This window comes from Pleurodeles waltl, chromosome 2_2 (genome assembly GCF_031143425.1).
Source record: "Pleurodeles waltl isolate 20211129_DDA chromosome 2_2, aPleWal1.hap1.20221129, whole genome shotgun sequence".
Taxonomy (NCBI): domain Eukaryota; kingdom Metazoa; phylum Chordata; class Amphibia; order Caudata; family Salamandridae; genus Pleurodeles; species Pleurodeles waltl.
Genome location: NC_090439.1, coordinates 928,554,918 through 928,577,534, shown reverse-complemented (window position 1 = coordinate 928,577,534; position 22,617 = coordinate 928,554,918). Strand labels below are relative to the sequence as shown.

The 22,617-nt window shown below is 41.7% G+C and overlaps 1 protein-coding gene across 1 annotated transcript in view; it reads right to left on the bottom strand.

Annotated features, from left to right (window-relative positions):
• Window positions 1-22,317, bottom strand: part of KCNV1 (potassium voltage-gated channel modifier subfamily V member 1) — a 127,845-nt gene extending 105,528 nt beyond the window's left edge. The window contains exon 1 of the mRNA XM_069220639.1: window positions 21,052-22,317. Within this exon, the coding sequence (XP_069076740.1) occupies window positions 21,052-22,012 (961 nt within the window). The 5' untranslated portion in view covers window positions 22,013-22,317. The remainder of the gene's footprint in view (window positions 1-21,051) is intronic.
• Window positions 22,318-22,617: the final 300 nt, after the last annotated feature.

Sequence of the window (22,617 nt, the reverse complement as noted above, 5' to 3'; positions counted from 1 at the left end):
ACCCAGGATGTGACTGTAATGCTAAAGGAAAAGTCACAAGTAAAACTAGATTCATTGGAAAACTCTGCTACACAAACTACAGGGTTGGAGAAATGCTTCAGTGTTTGAAATTAAAAGAAAAAGTGATTTTACATCAACAATATTGCAGGTTTAGTCAATGGGGCCATGGGTAGACTTGTTGATTTTATTAGTTTTTTTTAATTAAATTTGATCGGTTGACAGCACAAAGCAGATTAGAAGGTCTGTTGACAAGTTTTTTGTTAGTGAAAGATTTAAATGTTCAACATAAACAATTTCTAGTTTCTCTAGCATATGATGTTACTATTCATAAATCACAAGGCTTAAGTGCATATGCATTTATTAATTTTTGTATAACAATGTTTAAGGAAGTTATGTCATACATAGCCTTGTCTCGGGATAGTACATTGTCTGCTTTGTATCTAGTTGCATACAGCAAAGTAAATTAGCATTTAGCACAGCAAATGCAGATCCAAGTTGTGTAAAATAATACAACAGTTGATATGTATGTCTCTATATTTAAGTCCTTGTACATTAGTATATTGATGAATACAAGATAAGAAAGGTTCAAGTATCAAAATAAAGAGAAGATGGGATAAGAGGCATTCTTGTCTAACTCCTCTGTGACGAGGTGAAGATGTAGAAGTTATAGCATTAACAAGAACTGGTGCTTTAAGAGAGCAATATAGAATAGATACTAATTTTTTTAAAAATGGCCAAATCTGATCCAAGAAAGGGTAGCAAAGAGGTAATACCAATGAATCTGATCAAATGCTTTTTTGGCATCCAAAGATATACCAGCTAATGATTTTGAATATTTTTTCGATCTACTCAAAATATTAAAGAATGAGGTAGTATTATCTGAAAGATATCTGCCTTTAATAAAACCTGACTGTTGTTCACCTATTAAGGGAGGAAGGATTCTAGTCTAATTGCAAGAATTTTAGCAAAGATTTTTGTAATCAGAGTTAACTAGGGATATTGGCCAATACTTTTTGCATAATTTGATACCCTTACGTTCTTTTGGGATAAGGCAATTCAAAGCATATTGAAAAGTGGCAGAAGCTGTGATGGTTGTTGAAAAAAAAGGTGAAACGTTTGTGTAATTTGGGAACTAATAATTTTGAGAAGTATAAATAAAATTCAACAGGGAAACCATCTGGACCGGGGACTTTATTCATTTTAATAGAGTTAATTGCTTTCTGAATATCTTGGAAAGAAAGATCATCTTCTAGAGAAGGAAAAACTAAGCTTGAGTCAAATTCTTGTTGAATAGATTTTTAACATTTAACAATAGCTATGTTAGATGGAGAATTTTCCAGTGCATAAAGCTTTTTATAGTAATCAGAGAATTCATGCAGGGCATCTTTATCGTTAGTTGCTGGGGTTTGATCATTACATAGGATAATTTGAATTTTAGTCCCCTTTTTTAATTTTCAGATAATTTGCTAGGAGTTTGCCCACTTTGTTTCATCTTCCACAATATTTGGCACTTGATCTAAGAAGATATGCGGTAGCATTATCTGTAGAAAGTTTACTGAATTGTAATTTAGCTTTAACTAACTCATTTAGACAGTCTTTATGTCCACATAAATATCAATTTTGGCTTTGAGTGTGGGCTCAAATTAATCATATTTTTTATACCTCTGTACTCTTTTCTTTCACACATATATTTTTATGAAGCTTTTCTGATATGTGAGCAACTTGTGAAATGAATGTGCAAATTGTGGATTTATTAATTACTGCAACTTTCTAATAAATAACGAAAAATTTGAAAAATGCCCTTGACATCTTTTTCCAAGCCTGGTGTTATGGTGTTTGTTATAATCATAGATTAGGCAATAATTGTGTCACTCCAATATCTTTAGCTTTATTTACCTAATGCTAATTGTACAATTGGATTAATTTATCAATTTGCTTTTCAATTTATAGGGCTAATATATTTTTATATTATAAGGAGTGCTTATTGAGACTTCTATTTTTCTCTTGTTTCTTATCTCCTTTCCCATATTTTCTTATTAAATTTTGACATGTAAAATACACTCTTAAACACATTACTTGTAATAATCTAATTGTTTTATCCTATTCTTTATCCAAATGTATAATATCACTATTCTCATTATTTTAAAGATGTTATTTGTGTTTTTAATAAAATTCTTTAAACTTAAAAAACAACAAATTAAGAAGTCTTTATGCTCCTCATTAAGGATCCAGTTTATGAAAAAAGCTCCATCTGTCTGAAGAAGAAACTTTCAAAGCAGTGTAGTAATGTTGTTGCAAAAAATGACTTGAAAGAGAGAAAGGAGTTGTTAAGAAAACAATATTGAAACTGAGGGAGATGTTGTTGGTTACCAGTTGTTAAACCCCTGTGTGTCAAATGCTGTGCTAATGTTGTGCTAAACATACTGTTTGCATTTCATGTTGTACATGCAATTGAACAAAAATATCAGAAGGCATTGTGTTCTGCACTGTGTGTTTTGATGACACGTCTGCTAAGTGATAGAAATAAAACACATTGTATGTCACACATTTGAGACCTCGTAAACATATACTGTATAGTGGATCTATACAATTTACTCAAAACACTCAAGAGGATGCACATGAGTTTTTAATGGTGACATTTGCCTTTTTAGAAGAAGAGGAAATAGCTATTGAAAAGGTATTTGGACTCATGGGGCCATGAGTGTGAAGACTGCTCATACACATCAAATACAAAAATATATTTGGAGTGTTTCATATATTTAATGTTACCAGATTGCAAATGTGTGACTTTTGACAGTTTGCTGAAACAAGCCACACACAACAATATTTGTCCGAACCTTCTGAAAAGATCTTGTGTCACCATTATGTGTAGGAAGATGTGGCGAGTATGTTCATTTAATGCTACAACGATGCAGAGCAGATGGCAATAAATGAGAAACTAAGATTGCAAACCTCAAAGATGGACAACTATCTATTTCTGGAAAAAACATATAGCACTATTGCTATCATATTTCATGAAGGGGTTAAAATTACATATGGTCACTACACTATTTAAAAAGTAAGAGTGGATGGGCATAATGTAATGACAGAAACCTAAAATTCAAACAAAGATTTCTTTATAAGTTACCGAATTCTTATCTGTTATTTCTGCAAACCAATGTTGTAAGGAGGATTACAGTTGTAAAAGTGCAATAGTTTAGTTGTTGTAGATGCATTATCAATAATTTATGACATCATAATGCTAACGAGGGGCAATGTCTCTATAAGGCTTTGCATATGCTGGTATGCCTTATATCTCACGTACTACTTCTAATGACGAAGGTCTCACTTTCAGCATATGTTTCTTTATATTAGTAGAGCAAGTGTAGATAACATATTGTTTAAAAAGTGTAGTGAGTGCAGTGCACATTGTTGCCTATTTACAGTGACATAGTGCAGTTCTGTTTTTTTTTAAAAAATAATCTATATGGTTGTTTTCCCCACTGTTCAAGGATGATTCTTTATACAGTACATCATTTATGGATAAGTAAAAATGCTGAGAACAGCTAAAAATGGAAAATTAAATGTTTATCTTTATTATGGAATAGCATTACAGCATGAGAAATGGGTAGTGATTTGTTCCTATTACGATGTTATGCATTACTGACAATTCTATGTCTAATTTATAATTTTATGAATTCTGATACTAATTATTAATACATATATATATATATTTTAAACAGATCAACAGCACCATGGAGTTATGTAGTTCACAAAATCAATTTGTAATGTTATTAGATAGGATTAAATTGTCAGGGTGTTCCAGTCTACATACACCCAACTTACAAAGTCAGAAACCCACTTATACTCCCATACAGACACTCACACACCCAATCACATACTGACACAGTTCTTTGCACACTGAAATAGCCACCCACACTCTACTCACACATTTATACACCATCTCACACACCCACTCCCACTCCCACAATGATACAGCACCTCACAAACCGACACCTAGTCACTCACACACCAATCCAGCCACTCACAGACCCGCTCACACACTGATAGAGCAACTCACTCACCCACTTATGCACTGATACAGCCACTCAAACATGGATACAGCCATTCACACACCCGGCCACAAGCCAATACAGGCACTCACACACCATTACAGAAATGCACATACTCACGCACACACCAATACAGCCACCCACACTCCTACTCAAACAATGATACAGCCCCTGACACCCAGCCACACACTGGTACTTCCACTCACACACCCAATCACACACCAATACAGCCACTCACACGCTCACTCACATAGCAATACAGCCACACACACACCCACTCACATACCCTTTCATACACTGATACAGCTACTCAGATACCTACTCGTACACTGATACAGCCACGCACACGTGTGTTCACACACTCATACAGCAACTCACACACCCACTCACACACTGATACAGCCACTCAAACACTGATAAAGCTACTCATACACCCACTCACATACTGATACAGCAACTCACACAACCACTCACACACTAATACAGCCACTCGCACACCAATACAGCCACTCACACACCGATACAGCCATTCAAAAACCCAGTCACACACTGGTACATACACTCACACTTCTACTCACTGACCAATGCAGCCACTCACTAACCCACGCAGACACTGATACAGTCACTCCCACACACCAATACAGTCACCTACACACACTGATACAGCCACACACCCACCGAATCATACACTGACATAGCAACTCACACACCCACTCATACACCAATATAGCCACTCACATTCACTCACACACTGCTGTAGCCACTTACACACTGATACAGCCACTCACACACAGCCGCATACAATACAGCCACTAACACACCCACTCACACACCAATACAGCCACACACACACACATACACTGACACACTGATACAGCCACACACACTGATAGTCACTCACACCCACATACTGCTACTCACACACTCACACATTGATTTACCCACTCACATACCCACTCACACACTGATACAGCCACTTACACACCCAGCCGTACACTGATACAGCCACTTATACACCCAGTCACACATTGATACAGCCATGCACACCCACTCACACACTGATACAGCCAGTCATGCACCCACTCACACACTAATACACTATTCACACACCCAGCCACACATCCACAGAGACACTCACATGCCCATAGAGTAATTGACAAACCTACTCTGACACCTATACACTCACTGACCACTAACACATACATAGAAACACTACAACACCCAGTCAAACAGACATGTATGTAGATATAGAACAACAGGTATCCAGACATTCATAAACCAACATATAACGAATAGTTTTTCTTTCTTTAAACCAGAAGAGGTGATCCTAACAAGAAAAGATTTTCTTGTTACTGGCCTTGATTTTTTGTGGAACTTTTGTTTATTTTTTGTGTTTTTTTCAAAGGAGCTATACATAAAGGTCCCAAAACAAAATGCACAGAGCTTGTGCAACAAATTTTCTTAAACAAAAAAAACACCTGATCACTTTGTTGCACAAGTGTTTTAACCAATGAAATCCATTTGTTACCCTGTCACATGGGATTCTTGGATCGATCCGTCACATGACCACAAGTCCTGAAATATAGACTTTAAAAAACCTTCTAAGCTAGAATTGCTTATTGAAATATAGGTTTTATGTAGTTTTACTAAAACACCTCACACAACAATTTTGAAGTCTCCATTTATGATTTAAAAAAGTATTCTCAAAAATCACACTGGATCTATAATTCTTCTCTGAGGTCAGAAAAGGAAGTGCACATCAGGACGGTTTGTGAATCCTAAACAACGAATCCCAAAAAAATAAAAAAATAAATCATTTTTCTTTTGAACATAATTAAAGTAATGAAGTGGGCTCACAAAAGACTATGGTATCTGGGGTTTTGCTTTATTAGTTGCCTATAGAATTTGATAAATGCCAACACTCTTCCACTGATAAATACAACACAAGAAATGGCCACAACTAATCTTTCCAAGTACAATGCATGAGGGGTTAGAGTAATACATTTTAGTGCTGGTGTTTGCATCACTGTTGGAAATGGCCCTTTTGGTTTTACATGCAGGCTCCACCTTTCCATTGCAGCGCATCAGAAGAAACACAGCTGCATGAGTTTCAAGCAGCGCATCACTGGATTCCGTGATGCACAGCCTTGACTCGGACACACTGCTTGCTTCATCTCTTTGAAATCGAATCGTGACTTGACTTCTGACGCATTACAGATGCATCGTCCCTGGGTGCCATTTTCTTCATCACCCCCACACCTCAGTAAGGAACCAATGCTTTGTGCTGCGAATGATCAATCACCTCTCCTGTGGCAATAAGGATCCACAGCATCACCTCCCCTGCCTAGCAGTAAGGTTCCAATGCATCACCTTCCCTGCAACAGTAAAGAATTGACACATATCTGTCTCTTTCAATGCATCACCACCCCTGCAGCCTGCATCGTCTTTGTTTTTGTTACGCATCTTAGGTTCTTTGCCTCACTCAAGTGCTTCATTGATTTCAAGGTACTACAATTTCATTTAATCTTTTTAAAGTGATATCTTGGCTTGTGTATGTTGGATTTTTGTCATTTTGGTCTTTTTATTCGAATATTGGCTATTTTTCTAAACTTTTTGTTGACTACTTTTGTAGTCTGTTTACTGTGTTACTGCACGAATCTGTGTGTACACGTACTTTACACATTGCTTCTGAGATAAGCTTGACTGCTTGTACCAAGCTACCAAGGAGGTGAACAGGGGTTATGTTAGCTGTGTGGCTTCCTTGGACTGACTGGAGTGAGGGCCCCTACTTGGCCAGTGTGCAAACCACTGCCAACTAGAGACCCCAATTTTAACACTGGTGATCAGTGGTGAGGATAGGACTTGTATTTGGACTTTACATACAGTGATTTGTGTACACTACTTCCATAATGCAGACCATTACACCCCAACATACTGGTTTGACTTTTTGCAACTTTTGAGTTTGATTCACAATCATGTCTCCATATTGTGAGCCATCAGTTGGAGCTGCAGAGTTGGTGTTTGAGCAGGAGAGGTTGGAAACCTATTTGGTGCCTCCGCTCAAAAAGTTCTGCAAGCAGCTCAAGTGTCCTATTGAAGGCCTCACTAAAAAGGAGGAGCTGCAAAAGGCACTGAGGGCCTGGTTGGCAGTAAAGGAGGCTGATGAGCACACTGGAGTAGAAGGGTATTATGGAGGGAGAGGAGCAGAACCTGCATGATGATTCTGGGGACAATCAGGATCTGCCTGGGAGGAAGGCATCTTCCAGGGCAAGCAGCAGTGTCTCCTCAAGAGGTCTAACCGCAGAGGATCTGGTGGAAAGGCGGGAGGATAGGATGCTCTGAATGAAGCTGGAGAAGCTCTAGCTGAAGCATGAGAGGGAGAACCCGTTGGAACTAGCCAGGTTCAAAAGAGAGGCAGAGAAAGAGAAAATCACCATGGAGGAGAAGAACATGCTTTTAGCTCGAGAGCTGATCTTGAAGTAGCTGTATCTAAAGAGCAGGTCCAGCATAGATGGTGGCATCAGTTCTCCAGTGAGGTCTGAGGGTAAGGCACATATGCCCAAGGATGTAGTGAATCATTTTGTTTTGGGTGTGACATAGAGAAGGGGTTCAGGAGTTAGGAGGTGGCACTGAAGATGAATAGGGTCCCTGAGAGAGACTGGGGTATAGGCCTGTGGAAGTATTTCTCAGAGGAGGGGAGGGACACCTTGTTGGCATTAGGACCTGAGGATCAGATGAGATACCCTGCCATGAAAGAAGCCATGACCAGGAAGTATGGTATCACCCCAGAAAGATACCAGGTAAGGTTTAGGGAGAGTGCTGAACTCGGTTTTTAGACTTGGGTGGACGATGTGGTTTCTTTCTGCACAGCACTGGATGGTTAGGTGAAGGACAACGAGGTAACAGACTATCAGGGGATGTACAATTTAATTGCATGGGAGCACTTGTCCAGTCACTGTTTTTTGGAGCTGTGCCAGCATTTGATTGACAGCAAGCTTACTGACACCAGGAAGCTTGCCAAGGAGGTGGACGGCTGGCTTAGCACCAGGGTCTCAAATAATTTGCATGTGGGAGACTCATCCAAGGGTGGGCAGGGGCCCCCAACAAAAGAAGGAAGGGGAGGTCAAGGGAGACAGAGACAGGTCCCAGGATGAGGGGGGAGGAAAAGATTCTCATGTCCCTTCTCACAGGAAGGAGAGAGGTTCTGGTGGATGATGGCACAGGGTGCCCCGTTTTCAACCCTGCCAACTGAGTGTTCCCAGCTAAGAAACAAGAAATCGGACTCTGTATGTCCTAAAAAAAAAACCACTTGTGGCCCCTCTACAAGGGTGGCCAATGTGGACTTAAGGGGGGGTAATCTCCAGGGGCAGGTCATAGACCATGCTGTAATTTCCCTTAGTTGGGAGGTGAACTCAGAGGGTGAGTTGGTGATGCCGGAGGGTGGGAGTCATCACTTCCACCAGGTGAAAGTGGAGGGGGTCCCAGTCACTGCTTTGAGGGACACCAGGGCTAGCTGGACCATGGTTGAGGAAGGGCTAGTTTCCCCAGAGCAGTACACCAGCCAGGTGTGTAGAGTTACTCCAGCCCATGGGCAGGACTTTTTCCACCCTATGGCTCTAGTGTCCCTAGAGTGGGGAGGGGAAATGACACAGAGAAGGGTCATAGTTAGTCTCCGGGAGCCCATAGACTGCATTCCAGTGAATGAGTTGCTCTCAGTGTTAGGGGAAGTGGGAGAGGCAGCCACCAATGTGCTCTAACAGTTCAGTTTTCTGTGGATACCACTCCAAAGAGGAAGGTACAGGACTCTAGCTAGAGGGACAGAAAAAGGGAAAGCCCTCCCCTGTCTTCTTCTCAGCATAAGGGCACAGACCCTAGGTTGAATGACCAGTTTCAGGATACCACCCCTGAAATGGTGGGCAGGGAAGTGGAAAAAGGTGCAAGCCACCGGTGGCTACTGCCTCCCACTTGTCAAAACCACAGAAGCTAGAGACCCTGAAATGGCCTGGGGCCTGACTCTTGACATTGACAGCTGTCAGTGGTCTCTGTTGGTTTTTGACCTTGTGGTCAGAGTTTTCCATTGATTTGGGGACCAAAGTCAGACCCAGGGTGTGGAATGGGCCACATCACACTGTTAGCCATGGTAGTACCGTCTGCCTACTAAGGGGCATCTGTGAGCAAGGTAAGGTTAAGTGCTGCACAGATGGAATCCACAGATGAGGAGAAGGGTTCCCCTGGGTTAGTTCAGTGGGCCCTGAGAATGTATCCAGAGGCATCCACCTGGATTCAGAGAGGTGTAGAACTAGCAAGAGCCCCTGCAGAAGTTGGTCATTGTCTAGGTTCTATCACATTAGGCAGGGAAGTCCAGCAGGTTACTGATTGGCCTACCCTGGCTTTAGGCTGCGTAGGGTTTTTTTCATTGGAAATGTCAGTTTTTGCAAGTTTATCGACAAATGTTTTGCTTTTGACCTCCTGTTTTTGATCCAGTGCTAAATTTTGTTTTTGCTGGCTTTAGGACGCTGGGCACTTTACCACTGCTGACCTGTGCGAAAGTGCAAGTGCTCTCTGTCTAAATTGTATTGGTGATTGTTTTATCCATGATTGGCATATCTGATTTACTAGTAAGTCACTAGTATAGCGCACCATGTATGCCCAGGGCATGTAAATCAAATGCTACTAGGAGGCCTGCAGCGCTGGTTGTGCTGCACACATGATTAGCCCTGTAAACATGTCTCAGACCTGCCACTGCAGTGTCTGTGTGGGCAGCATTAGCCTGCCATTTTGACCTCGCAAGCGCACCCACTTGCCAGGCCCAAACCTTCCCTTTCAATACACATACGTCACCTCTAAGGTAGGCCCAAGACAGTCACATAGGCAGGGTGCAGTTTGGTAGGACATGCACTGGTGTGTTTTACATGTCTTGATAGTAAAATACTGGTAAATTCAATTTTCACTATCACAAGACCTCTCTCTCCCATACGGTAACATGGGGATTGCCTTGAAATATCTTTTAAGTGTAATCTTCCATTGGGAGCAGATAGAGATGTGGAGTTTGAGGTTTCTGACATCACAATTTAAAAATTCTACTTTTTTGTTAAGTTGGGTTTTAAACTTTAGGTTTAAAAATGCCACTTTTAGAAAGTAGGCATTTTCTTGCTTAAAAACTTTGTGCCTCTGACTGTCTGTGGAATACACGCCTGGGTCAGGATGACAGATGGGCTGTTCTTGAGTTCACTCTAGACAGTCACACAAATGGAACTGCGACTTCATCTGCCAGCACCTGGGCTCCTCTGCTGAGAGCAATGTCCTGCAATGTGGTGCCAAATCCAGTCTGTGCCCTTGAAGGAGTTTTTGGTGTTACAAGAAGAAAATCCACTCATTGGTTCACTGCATCATTCTGAACAGATGCATCACTGCAAGGATTTGATGCATTGTTTCTGCCTGCACCAGAGTTTGGTCACCACTTGATGCAATGACTACAGTTTTCCATTCAGGCCCCAGCATTCTCTCACAGTGCGTCAGAAGAACCACAGCTGCTTGAGATCCAAGCACTGCATTACTGTAGTCCATGACACCACATCATGACCCTGACACAGCACCTGCTTCATCTCTGTCAAATCGACACATTGCAACTTGACTTCTGACGCAATACTGACACATTGTCCCTGGGTGCCATTTTCTTCAACAATAACGCACCGTAGTAAGGAACATAAACTTCATACTGCAAATGACGTATCACCTCCCCTATGACAGTAAGGAACTGATGTATCACCTCCCCTGCCTAACAGTACGGAAATTACAAATCACTTCCCGTGCGGCAGTAATGAACCAATGCAACTCTGGCCTCAGGCTCTTTCAACACATCACCTCCCCTGCGGCCTGCATTGCCTTTTTTTTATACATCTCAGGTACTTTGCCCCAGTCAAGTGCTTCATTGATTTCAAGGAAGTACAATTGCATTTAATCTTTTAAAAGTGGCATGTTATCTTGTGTATGTTAGATTTTTTCTTCTTTTGGTCTTGTTTTATTCAGGTAAAAATTGGCTATTTTATTAAACTGGTGTGGAGTCATTTTGTAGGGTTTTCACTGTATTACTGTGTGTGTGCATGTACAAATACTTTACACATTGACTCTGAGATGAGCCTGACAGCTTGTGCCAAGCTACCAAGGGGGTGAGCAGGGATTTTCTTAGATGTGTGGCTCCCTTACCCTGACTAGAGTGGCGATCCCTACTTGGACAGGGTATAAACACTGCCAAATATAGATCCCATTTCTAACAAAATCCATGAAGAAATGATCCTTGTTGATTTTAAAACCCATGATTCTTTAGTGTGCTGCATATGACTTCTCCATGTTGATTATATACATCCATCCCATTTGCATGCAACCCAGTCACCACTGCAGCTAGAACTTATGTAAATACTATGGGGAGCGGTGTTAAACCAAAAGTAAGTACCTGCAATTGATAGTGCTGAACGTGCCACCATGAATGACAGCCATTTTTTATGCTCGTGATTTATCAGTATACAAACGTATGCACCTGTCATATCCAATGTCATTAGAAAGCCTGGTTGGTTTATCAATGGCATATTTGACTGCAATGTTGTCATTCTGAGTGGTTTGTGAAATATGAACTTGTTAACTGTCTTAAATTCAAAACAGGCCTAAAATATCAATTTTCTTTTGCCACTAAAAAGAAAATATTATAGAAACAATGATTCTGCTCAGCCTCCGGGACTATCATTATTGCTTTTTTCCTCAACAGTGTTTGAATTGCTTCTTCCATTGCTTTTTTCTGAATGGGTCATAAGAACAAAGAGTGTTCTTGATCACCTTTTGGGGTGATGTGTTCTTCCATTCAAATGCATATCCTGATTCCAGGACATTTGACACCCATCTGTCCAAATCTGACTTATTCCAAATCTCAATGAATTTAGAAACCCTACCACCCACTGAAAGGGCTGAAGCTTCTACCATATGGTCATAATTTTACATTTCCTGTTTAGGAGGAAGATGAAACAGACATTTGAGGTCAGGATTTCTCAGAAAAAAAGCTTCTCAGCCACAGACCCTCCCTAGAAAGGGTCTTTCCAGTTGGTACAGCTTGAGAATGTGCATTTCCTAATTCGAAAAATAATCAAATCAAAATGGGAATGAGCTTTGATATTTACTTGCTAGAATGAAGTATGTCCAATCTTCATTGACCTATTTACTATAGTGACAAAATGAGACCTAAAGAAAAGCAGACCCACAAATGGAAGATGCAAAAATGATTTGAGTTGTGTCTAGTTTTGAGGACATTGCTCAGATCTGCATACTTCCTGAAATAATGGTTCTGGAAGATGCTGCCACTGCCATAAATTCAGTGCACCTTGAGTATACATAAATCAGCATCCCCTGCTTCATCTTTACTAGAAGTCATGTTTTTAATGTAGAATACTCTCTAGGCAATTTCAGAAGCATTAACTGAGTATAATGGACTGGGAAAGGCCTATACAAATCAATTACAGGGGATTATGCAGGAGTTAAAACAAATTAACAGTTGTATGCCCAGCCTTGTGCAACCACTGCCAGAGAAAATGGAAAGGGAGGTGTACGTGCCTGCAGAAACTAATGAGATAGCCCATACAAAAACATCAAACTTGCCGACAGTATATATTTCAAAGCAACTATGCTGGTAAATAAAGAGGGGTATCCTATCCCAGTACCCTATGGAAAATACAGAGGAAGCCCAAAAAGAAAAGGTTTGGAAAAATAAGGGAGGGTGGCTAGAGCAGCATAAGACCCCAAGAGTAGCCCCCAAAGAGAAGTATGCAATGGTTAATTCTAAGAGGGGGTGTGAAACCCAAGGGGACTTAGAGTGTTAGGAAAAGGGGACACTCAGCTATCGATGGAGAATCGCCACACCCAAGTGGTTGCTAAGGAGGGATGTAAGGATATAGTAAGTATCAAAGGAAAGAGAGAAGACTGAAGTGGGCACTGACTGGCTCTACTAAAAAGTAGTAGGTAAGCCTAGGACAATCAGAGAAAGGTGGATACTTAGCATTGGTTAGTGATCAAGAAAACAAAATGGATGAAGACGGATGTAATGGAAGGGAAAGGTTATGGGTATATTTGGAACTTTGGGGAAGTGAAACAAGTAGAAAGCGTCAGAGGAAGCTTAAGCCCTGGAATCGTTCACACCTACTACAAGTGTTGTCTAAATGTCCTAGTTTATGTGAGACTGGATCAGGTGACATAAAGCAAATAAGATTTACAACAAACTTAGAAGGAAAGGAAAGACAAAAGCCCTCTTCTTCTAGGAATGAGTAAAACAGATGGTGGTGAGGCATGAGGATGGATTAGGGAAGGAGTGCATAAGATTGGTACAGATGAGCGAGTTGGAAGAGGAAGGGAGAGGTTATGGCACCCTGACCTGTCATGCAGGACTGTATCCAGATGAAGTGCAACATAGTTCAGTAAGAGCTCAATACAGAAGATCATGTGTTGATAGAAGTGAGGGTGATTTAAGTGTAACTATAGTAACTGATGCCAAAGGCGCCATGCTGAGGAATCGATTTGAGCCTCTCTCAAACACCCTTCTAAACTGTGATGTCTGTAGGGGAGATGAGCAATCTGGATAAGGGTTTAGAGTATTTGCATAGACCTTTGGTTCTATCTTGGAATTTAGGAGGATATAGAAGGCATTTATCCCAAGCACAAATACAATATAGTGTGTTTTCAGGAAACCAGTAGATGGACTTTCAAGGCCTTCTAAAGATGGTATGTGTCTTGGCCCAGGTCAGCCTTCAGGCTGTTTATCGTTTTAGTTTTGACTAGAATAGCTAATAAAATCAGCTTGTTAAAAACAAAGAGTCGATGACTCTGGCCAGCTTGATAGACCTTTATAGTGGCACTGGAAGAAAGAGACAGATTATCGTAATTAACATATACATTTAACCAGGGAAGATTGGAAATTACGATGCTCAATTAGGACTGTTAGAAGACGAGCTGGAGACAATCTGCACATCTAAAACAGCTCAGTTAGCAATGATATTAGGAGACTTCAATCATAAGCTTGACCTAACTGTTAGTGATAAAATGAACATTTGTTCCCTGCCGCGCAAGTGCCGCGGGTTATCTTTCCCAGATATGTTTTTACGGTACTTGATATGACTTTAGTACAAATCTTAGGGTCTATATGTCTGTTCTGCTTTAACGGTAGGATGGGTACAGACAACCAGCAAGCCAGACATTTTGAATATTAATGAGGTTTGCCCAATTGATTACGCCTTTGTAAATGGCTGGCATTTTGTGAAAGTAGAAGGGTTTAAAGTTCTGCAATTGGAGGGCAGTGATCATTGGCCCCTACAGTTAAGACTCAGAGCTGTGAATAAAGACCAAAGAGACAGAGTTGTTGTTCTGCATGTAGAGTTCCCCCGTCGCATAACCACCCATATCACAGAAGACAGCTTAAAACTTTTTATCGAACTGATGATACTTAGATTGGGTGAAGATAAGAACAACGTGCTTATAAAATATACCAGGGTGATCGAGCAAAGGGTAAATTGAGAGTAAAACTTAAATTAGCATCTATGAATAAGGAACAGGACCAAGTTAGACGGGATAATAAAAATGGGTGGTTTATTCATGAGTGTATGAGCCTGAAATCTAAGGTATGGAAATTGGAAAGTGTATTTAGAAAAAAGCATGATAAGGGGACTAAAGAGAACCTTCAATCGGCTAAACCAGAGGGGAAAAAAACTGGAGTGTATAATCAGAAATTGGCAAATTATGCTTTGCATGATAGAAACAAATATTATTAGGAAGTTCTGGCAGTTGGTGATGGGAGGGGAATGTGCGCAGGGATATGACAAGCCTACTAGGGGAAGATGATTGCATCAAACACTTGGATGATTTCTGTGTGAGAGAAAGGATGCTCTGGAAAATGTGGATAATATAGTTGAAAAAAGTGTTGAAATTAGGTCATATTTCTCTCTCCAGAAGAAAAAGATATTATTGTGACTCTTAAATTAACCAAGGCAGCCAGCCCAGATAACCGAGAAGTAGTCAAAATATAAAATAATGTGGATTGGTGGGCAAGTCTGTTCTACATCACCTTCCAAAAAATTCTTGCTCTGGGTGTTATCCTGAGAGTTGGAAAGAAGAAATAATTAGATCATTTTATAAGACGGATGATGCTAGACAGCCTAAGAATTATCACCTAATACGTCTGCAGGACGTGGGAGAGAAAAGACTTTGCCAAAGTGTTTTTAGGCTTAGTGAAGTCTTGGGTGGAATTGAATAGCCTAATCCTGGTAGAGCAAGATTGGTTCAAGGAAAACCATTACACAACAGATCACTGTGCTAGCTAGCCTATGGGCAATGGCAAAGAAGGCAACTGATCAGTGAGTCTGGTTATTTTGTCGCTTTGTTGAATTATGGGCTGCTTTTGATCTGGTTGATTGGAACTTATTGTGGGTGATACTGAAGTGGCTCTGAATTAACTTGCCACTACTCTCTCTTCTTCAAGAACAACAAAGACAAAATTGGCCTTGAGAAATCTTAGATACCCGTGGGACCTTATAAAAGAGAATTCAAATAAAGAATGGCCTGTGGCAGAGCTGTGTTTTAGCTCCTTACTATTTTCTTTTTTCCTGTCTGACCTGCCAAAAACACTAAATGGAGCCAACAGTATATGCCCAAAAATGTATAGGACCCATATTTCTTCTTTATTGTATGCTGACGATCTAGTAATGGTTGATATAACGGAGCTTGGATTGCAACGGAAACTGGATATTTTTTACGGCAAACATTTATGATTAATTTGGATGAAACAAAAATAATGGTGTTGGGGAAAGGATAAAGGGTATTAAATTGGTACTTGGGCAGGGAGAAAGTTGAGAAGGTTGATAAATATAAACATTTGGGCATATGGTTTGATTTGAGATTTAGCTGGAGAGGACATATTGAGTTTTTAACATCTTCTACATTATTGTCGGTATGGGGTTTAAAACATTTTACTCAAAGTATGGAGAGTTGTCCCTCTGCCCCATACTGTCAACTTTTAATGTAATGGTACAGCCACAATTCCAATATGGGGTGTAAGACTTACCCCGAGCCAAGAAGTTGAACTGGAATATGCAACAGTGCAAATGTGTGAAACGGTTACTTGCTCTTCCACCCTCAGGTATGATCCAGGTCATATGGGCTGAATGTTTCATCACAGCATGGAGTTATCGGGTAATGCGAGCAACATCACATTTTTGGCACAGATTGAATGGAGGAGTTAATCACAAAATAGCTAATTTCTGTGAAAGGGAAATAGGACAAGTGATTTGAATTGGGCTTCCCAAGCTAGAAAAGATCAGCAGCATATTATCCCTAGTGACCAACCAGTGGAAGTCACAGCAACAGATCCCTAAACAGGAGTTGTGTGCCATTGTAAATAAAAGAGCTAGAGAGGGGGACCTATGATACTTGGAGGGCAAAATATCCACCCAGTTCTTGGTGGAAGGTTGGATGGATTGAGGATATGTTTCCCTGTATTGATGCCCTCCCAAGTCCAAAGCTTAGGAATGCTGTGCTAAAGTTCAGGGTCAGATTAAACCTGTTTTATGTCAACATGAAAACAAGAGCAACAATAAGAGATACCCAGGGCCTGTATACATGTGGCTTGAAAGTAAAATGTAGCGGGCAACATATTTTATTGGATTATTTGTGTTTCCTATGTAAATGGAAAGAGTTTTTAAAGCCAGTTGTTGTTGCATATAATATTACTAACCAGGATCAAGGCCTCACCCTGCTGGTAAATATGAGATTTCCTAATGTTGTGTGTACTCTAGGACGAATTTTAAATGCAGTATGGGGGACCCTAAATGTGCTGATGAATAAACTATAAGGGGCCAGAGGGATGGTAGGAGGTTTTTAACCAATCATTGGTTAGCTTTACCGCATTAAGCTGTGTTTTAATTGGTATTAAATTAGTATGGCTCAAATAAGTGATATTTAGTATGCCTCAAAGTATAGGAGCGTGGTCTGCTCCCTCATTAAATTTAATGATCTGCATTTAATGGGGGTGCAAGGAATTCTTTTGATTTCCAACCTATGGCTTCTTAGTTGGTTCTTTAGGATTATGAATTATGATGATATGTTATTGTATTTATGTTTTTGATACACTGTGTCAAGATTGTATTGTGTTTTATGAAGTGATTTACATTGTTTATCTTGGTGGATATATTATGTTTTATGGCCAATGGCCAAATAAAGCTCGGCTTTTAATCTGGCCCGACAAAAGGTCACATCTGGCAGGTCTTCACAATCTCAAATAATTTTGGAAAATCTTTCAACAGTGATTTCACTGTATACGTGGCCTAAGTTCCTGCCTTTTTCCAAAATGTATTGTTGGATATGCCTTTTTAAGGCCACACCAATCTTTTTGTCAGTCATATCAGATGAAGAATTATCTTTAAATAGTGATGATGATTGAAAAGAACCACTAGCCAACAATGAATCAACTTTTGTCACAGCTAAAAGTTCATCCTCATATGCATACAGTCTTTATTTCTTCGCTAGGAATCTTCAGAATGATTTTGTCTCAATATCTCGAAACTCTTGGTGCAAAATATTTTCATTTCTACCTGCAGAAAGAGTCTTCTCCTGTGTCCTGAAGCTGGAAACAAATTTTCTTGAGAATCTTTGAGATTAGAAGTTGGAAAAGTCATGTTCTCGCTTATATGAACTCACAATGTGTCAACAAATATGCTCTTTGACCATATCTAAATTTTGCTCATTATCTGCTTGTTTAGCTAAAGCTTGATACACAGCTTCATTGATAACTACTTGTATCTACCCACGGGCCAACATAGTCCTATATTTTTCTCTGTGCTGAAGCAGCTCTTTTAGATTCTTACGCCTCTCGTTTTTCTTGGCAGTCGCCATTTTGTCCATAGGAAACAAAGAAAGAAGAAGCAGACCTGACTTTTACATGGATATACTTCCTGGTTTCCTTTTCCCTCAAAACCCACACCATCCCATTTTGCACCACCCCATGAAAAATGAATTACTTTTCTAGGGCTACTCTGATACCTTCAAACTGCAAGGGACCATTCCACCCTACTTAGGGGCGATATAACTGGGGGATGTGTGTGTATAGTGTAAAACTAAGTGTGCTGTTAAACACCAGGGGAAAAAAAGATTTTTACAAAATATAAAGTACCTCAAAAGAGGAACCACTGAGAGTTTGTTGGGTAGTGCTACCAGCTGGCTCAGTTGGTCATCATCAACACTTTTCTATTCAAAGAAGAGCTCCTACTAAGCCTGAATGTGCCTGTGGTAGGTTCATGTAGTGTAATTACTGAAGCTGGACTTCTGCACTATTATCCTGCTACTATTTGTGATGAAGTCCACACACAAAGATTTAGTGATGCCCCATTTCACTTTTTTCCCTCTTAAGCTCCTTTATTTGTTGTTGATCCCCTCTTTCCATGCCAATAGAGAGAATGTCAACCCTGCGTGTCCTAATAGCACTGACAAAACAAGCTCACCTAGACAGTCTGAACCTTCGCTCTACTATAAACCAAAGTAGCCAGCTGCAGACGTTACTACAGAACAAACCAGTAGCATTTAAAAAACAACGGAGCTGATAAACTTAACCCCCTGGGTACTACGGACGTGACCTTCACACCCACAGTGTTCACAACCAGGCGCTATGGAAGTAGATGTTACATCCAAGGGCTATGGGCAAGAAATATGGTGCTGGGACAAGAGGGATTCCCTCTTGTGATCTTTTCCCCTTGAATTTCTCTGACATAAACCTCCAGAATCCACAGGGATCCACAAAATTCCTACCAACCAGAGCCCCCCTCCATTTATCCCGATGACAACACTACACCACTTGTATGGCCAATCCTAGTGTCCACAAGAGGAAAAGGATCCAACTAGGGACAATGGAAGTCCTCGCAAAGGACTCCTGTTGTCCCTGTTTTGATCTCTTCATGTCATGGTTTGATTCTCATAAGTTACACCAAAGTGGACTTCACTACGGTTTTTAGTTTTCAGAAATGTTTGAGTACAATAGGTTTCTGTGGTTGGAAGCTGAACAAGGGCACAAATTCCACAGCTACACAAGCTGTAAAAAAGAATTGCTTTTGCTATGTGATGTAAGATGTCTCCAGATCACGCTTTGGAGTGTTTTGTGTCACAAGCGCTAGACCCAGCCACACAAGTGAGGTATCGTTTTTGTTGGACTTCTCTGCATTTGAGGCTTCCAAATGAAAGCTTGTGTGCGAGAGAGAATACATTTTGCAAAATGCCTTCTGAATCACATGACTGTATAGGTAACCACTAATTCAGAGGAGTACAAATAACCACTGTTCGTAAACTCCGTATTTTGAGTACACTTCAGGAGTTTTTTCTTCATACCCAGTTGTTCTTCTTTTTATTTTACCATATGAATTGCTGTATAGTCTGTACACAATGAAAATCGTTGTAAAGTGCTGCTCAGTTGTTGGTTTTGGTTATTAATTGTTCTTGGAGAAACTATACATCCCCTTGGCCAGAAGGGTCTATCAGACCCTACTACATTGCTTTTCATTGGCCATCGTCACAAGAACATACAGATGAAAATGTCACAAAAGGCTGTTTTTTTCCCCACTCATTTTCATTATTTTTTTATTTCAACAGTTAGTTTCTTTGGGAAAACCTTGAGAAATCTACACAAATGAATACTTGCTAAATTCGGAATGTCTTCTTTTTAGACATGTTTAGCTTTCCTGGATCACCAACTTGTTTCTCATCTCTTTCTGCCACAAACTGAAACCACAGAAATTAGGCGAGAGGGAATACCTCTTAGAAAAATGCAAAAGTGGTGGTAAAAATGTGTTTTGATTAAACTTTGGTCTTCAAAAGCTGGGAAGATGGCGATTCTAGCAAAGCAAACTTTTTGTTGATACCATTTTGAGAAACAAAACATAGAATTTCTGGCACAGCAGTTTTTCCCCATTGTTTCCACAAAACCCAAAATGTAGCAATATTTTGGCTATTTTCTCACCTCCCTCCAAAGGAATACACAAACCTGGGGTACCTTTAGATTTCCCAGGATATTGGGAAAAGGGACACAAATGTAGCATGTCTACCTTTTGTGGGAAAAACATTAGGAAGGTTTCAGTATGAGCTGCCCTTAGCATCCAAAAATGGGCTTAGCAACGAGGAGGGAAAGCATTATCAGTCAAGAGGTTAAAAGAAAATACATGAATTCCCCTGCCCCGTGTCAGCTGAAGCATGACACCTTGGAAGTGGCGCTACTAATCACACATAATAAATGTATTTGATGCAGCTGAGTAGGAATTTATCTGACTGTCTTCATTCTTGGGGCATTGTTTCAAGTTTGGGATAGAAGACAAAAAGGACGTCTAGGAGAAATGGGGTGCATATTGGTCAAGGGGGGGCAGCTTGAAAGATACGTAAGCAAGTGAGGGCCTCACTCCCTGGTAGGGACTGGGGAAGAGAAACTCAGGCGAGAGGCTAATGCCCTCTTGCCATGAAGAAATACTGCTAATGCAGAAGATTGCCATTGTATATATTCAATGAGGAATACACGGTGCTATATTTTTTTGCACTGGGCATTTAAATTCCCTTAATCTTGGGATCAAATACGTTTGGCCTAGTGGTTAGACTGTCAGGTGAAGCCGTCTCCAGTACTTCAAGACATTGTTCGATCGTGGGATAACTAATTACCTTTTTCTTCCACGGACCTCACTTAGAATGAGCAACAAGGGTGCACAGGGACAGGTAAATCCCATTGCGACTCTATGTTAAAAAAATCCTGGAGACATTGGGCTATCATTTAATAGGAAGGCTGTCGGTATAGTTTAAGTGCGGGACACAAGTTACTTACAAGTGAGATTATAATGCTTAAGACAACCACCTCCACAAACATTTTAGAGGTGACACAAATGGACATTTTGGGTCAGCCAGTGGACACATTTACCCTCTGAAGAGAAGGCGCACAAGATCCAGGTACCTGTGGAATGCCGGCCCAGCTTGAGCATCCGCAGCGCCCGCATGAGCCGCAGGATCTGCACGATCTTGCCCACGTTCTCCAGCTCGGTGCTCTCGCCGTAGGCCAGCTCCACCAGCAGCGTGATGTAGAAGGGAAGGATGGAGATCACGTCGATGAGGTTGGCCACGCTGCGCAGGAAGCGGCCCTTGTCGCGCACGCAAAAGAAGCGCAGCAGGTACTCGGCCGTGAACCAGGTCATGCACAGGTACTCCAGCAGGGCAGAGAGCGGTGCGTCCACCGAGCCAAGCTCCAGAGAGATGAGGGCCATGTTAGCGATGGAGATCAGCACGAAGCCCATGGAGAGAGTGCCGAAGGTGCGGGCGGCCGCCGAGGAGGCTGGCTTCTCCATGAGGTCCCACAGCCGCTGGCGGGCGTCGGCACAGGGCGCCCCGGCAAAGTCCTCCTCCTCGACTTCGTCCTCCTGCACGTCCTTGCCGATATCTAGCGCCTCGCTCTGCTCCTTGCGTCGAAAGTACTTGTCCCGGCAGCAGCGGTCCAGGCACAGCTCGCCCAGACCCCAGTACTCGATCTCCTGCAGGAAGGAGACAGCACAAAGCTGCTCCATCAGGTGCAGCCGGCCCGTGCGGTAGTAGTGCAGGACGTACTCGAACATCTGAGCGCTTCGGTCGAAAAAGAACTCGCCCTCCCCGGGGCTGGCGTCGTCGCAGAGTTCGGCCGCCTCCAGCCCTCGGCCGGTAGCCGCAGCCAGCAGCCGTCCTAGCCGCGTTTCCGGATGGCAGGACAGGGTCTGCTGGGACAGCACGAAGCGTCGACCACCAACGTTGATAAGCAAGGAGTCAGGCGGGATGTCCTGGCGTGGTCGCGGAGGCCCGCTGCAGAAGACGCTAGAGTCCGAGGAGGAGAGAGAACAGGTGTCCGCTTCATCCACCCCTGCCTCCCTGAAGCGCTCCGGGGAACTCATCCCGCATGCTTCCTCTCCTCTTGAAAGGAGTGTGCTCACCCTCCCAGGGGGTCTGTCATCCCCAAAAATCAACGTCACTGCGGCAGTAAATACAAAGTAAGGTACCTCCAACTTCTTGCCCGGTCTGGTGGGTTTTACAAGTTGTACATCCGATGCAAAGATGGAAGGCGGAGCGTAGCACTTGATCTGTCTTCCCACAGCAGTGACCTAGACTCTAGTTTAGCCTGTCCGCGTCCGAGTGGGACCACAAGAGAGGACGCTGTTTCCGCGAGCTGCACCTGCACGTGAGTGAGACGGGAGCTGCCACATCTCACCCTGTGCGCACTCGCACTGCCGCGCCGGCGCTGAGGGAGCCTCTCTGTTCGCACAGGCTCAGCCCACAGCCCTGCCGGTGGATGGCAGAGGCTTGCTTTCACGGTGAAGTTACCTGGGCACCCTCGCCCACCACGTTTCTACACCAGAATGTTTCCCCTTGTTGATATGCAGCGTGCCTGTCATATACAAGCCGAGAATGTAACGTGAGGAAATCAAATAACTAAGTTTGATCTGCGTTGTTTGTGATACAAGGTTGGATCTGGGGTAAACGAAGTGTGTTTATTAGTGGG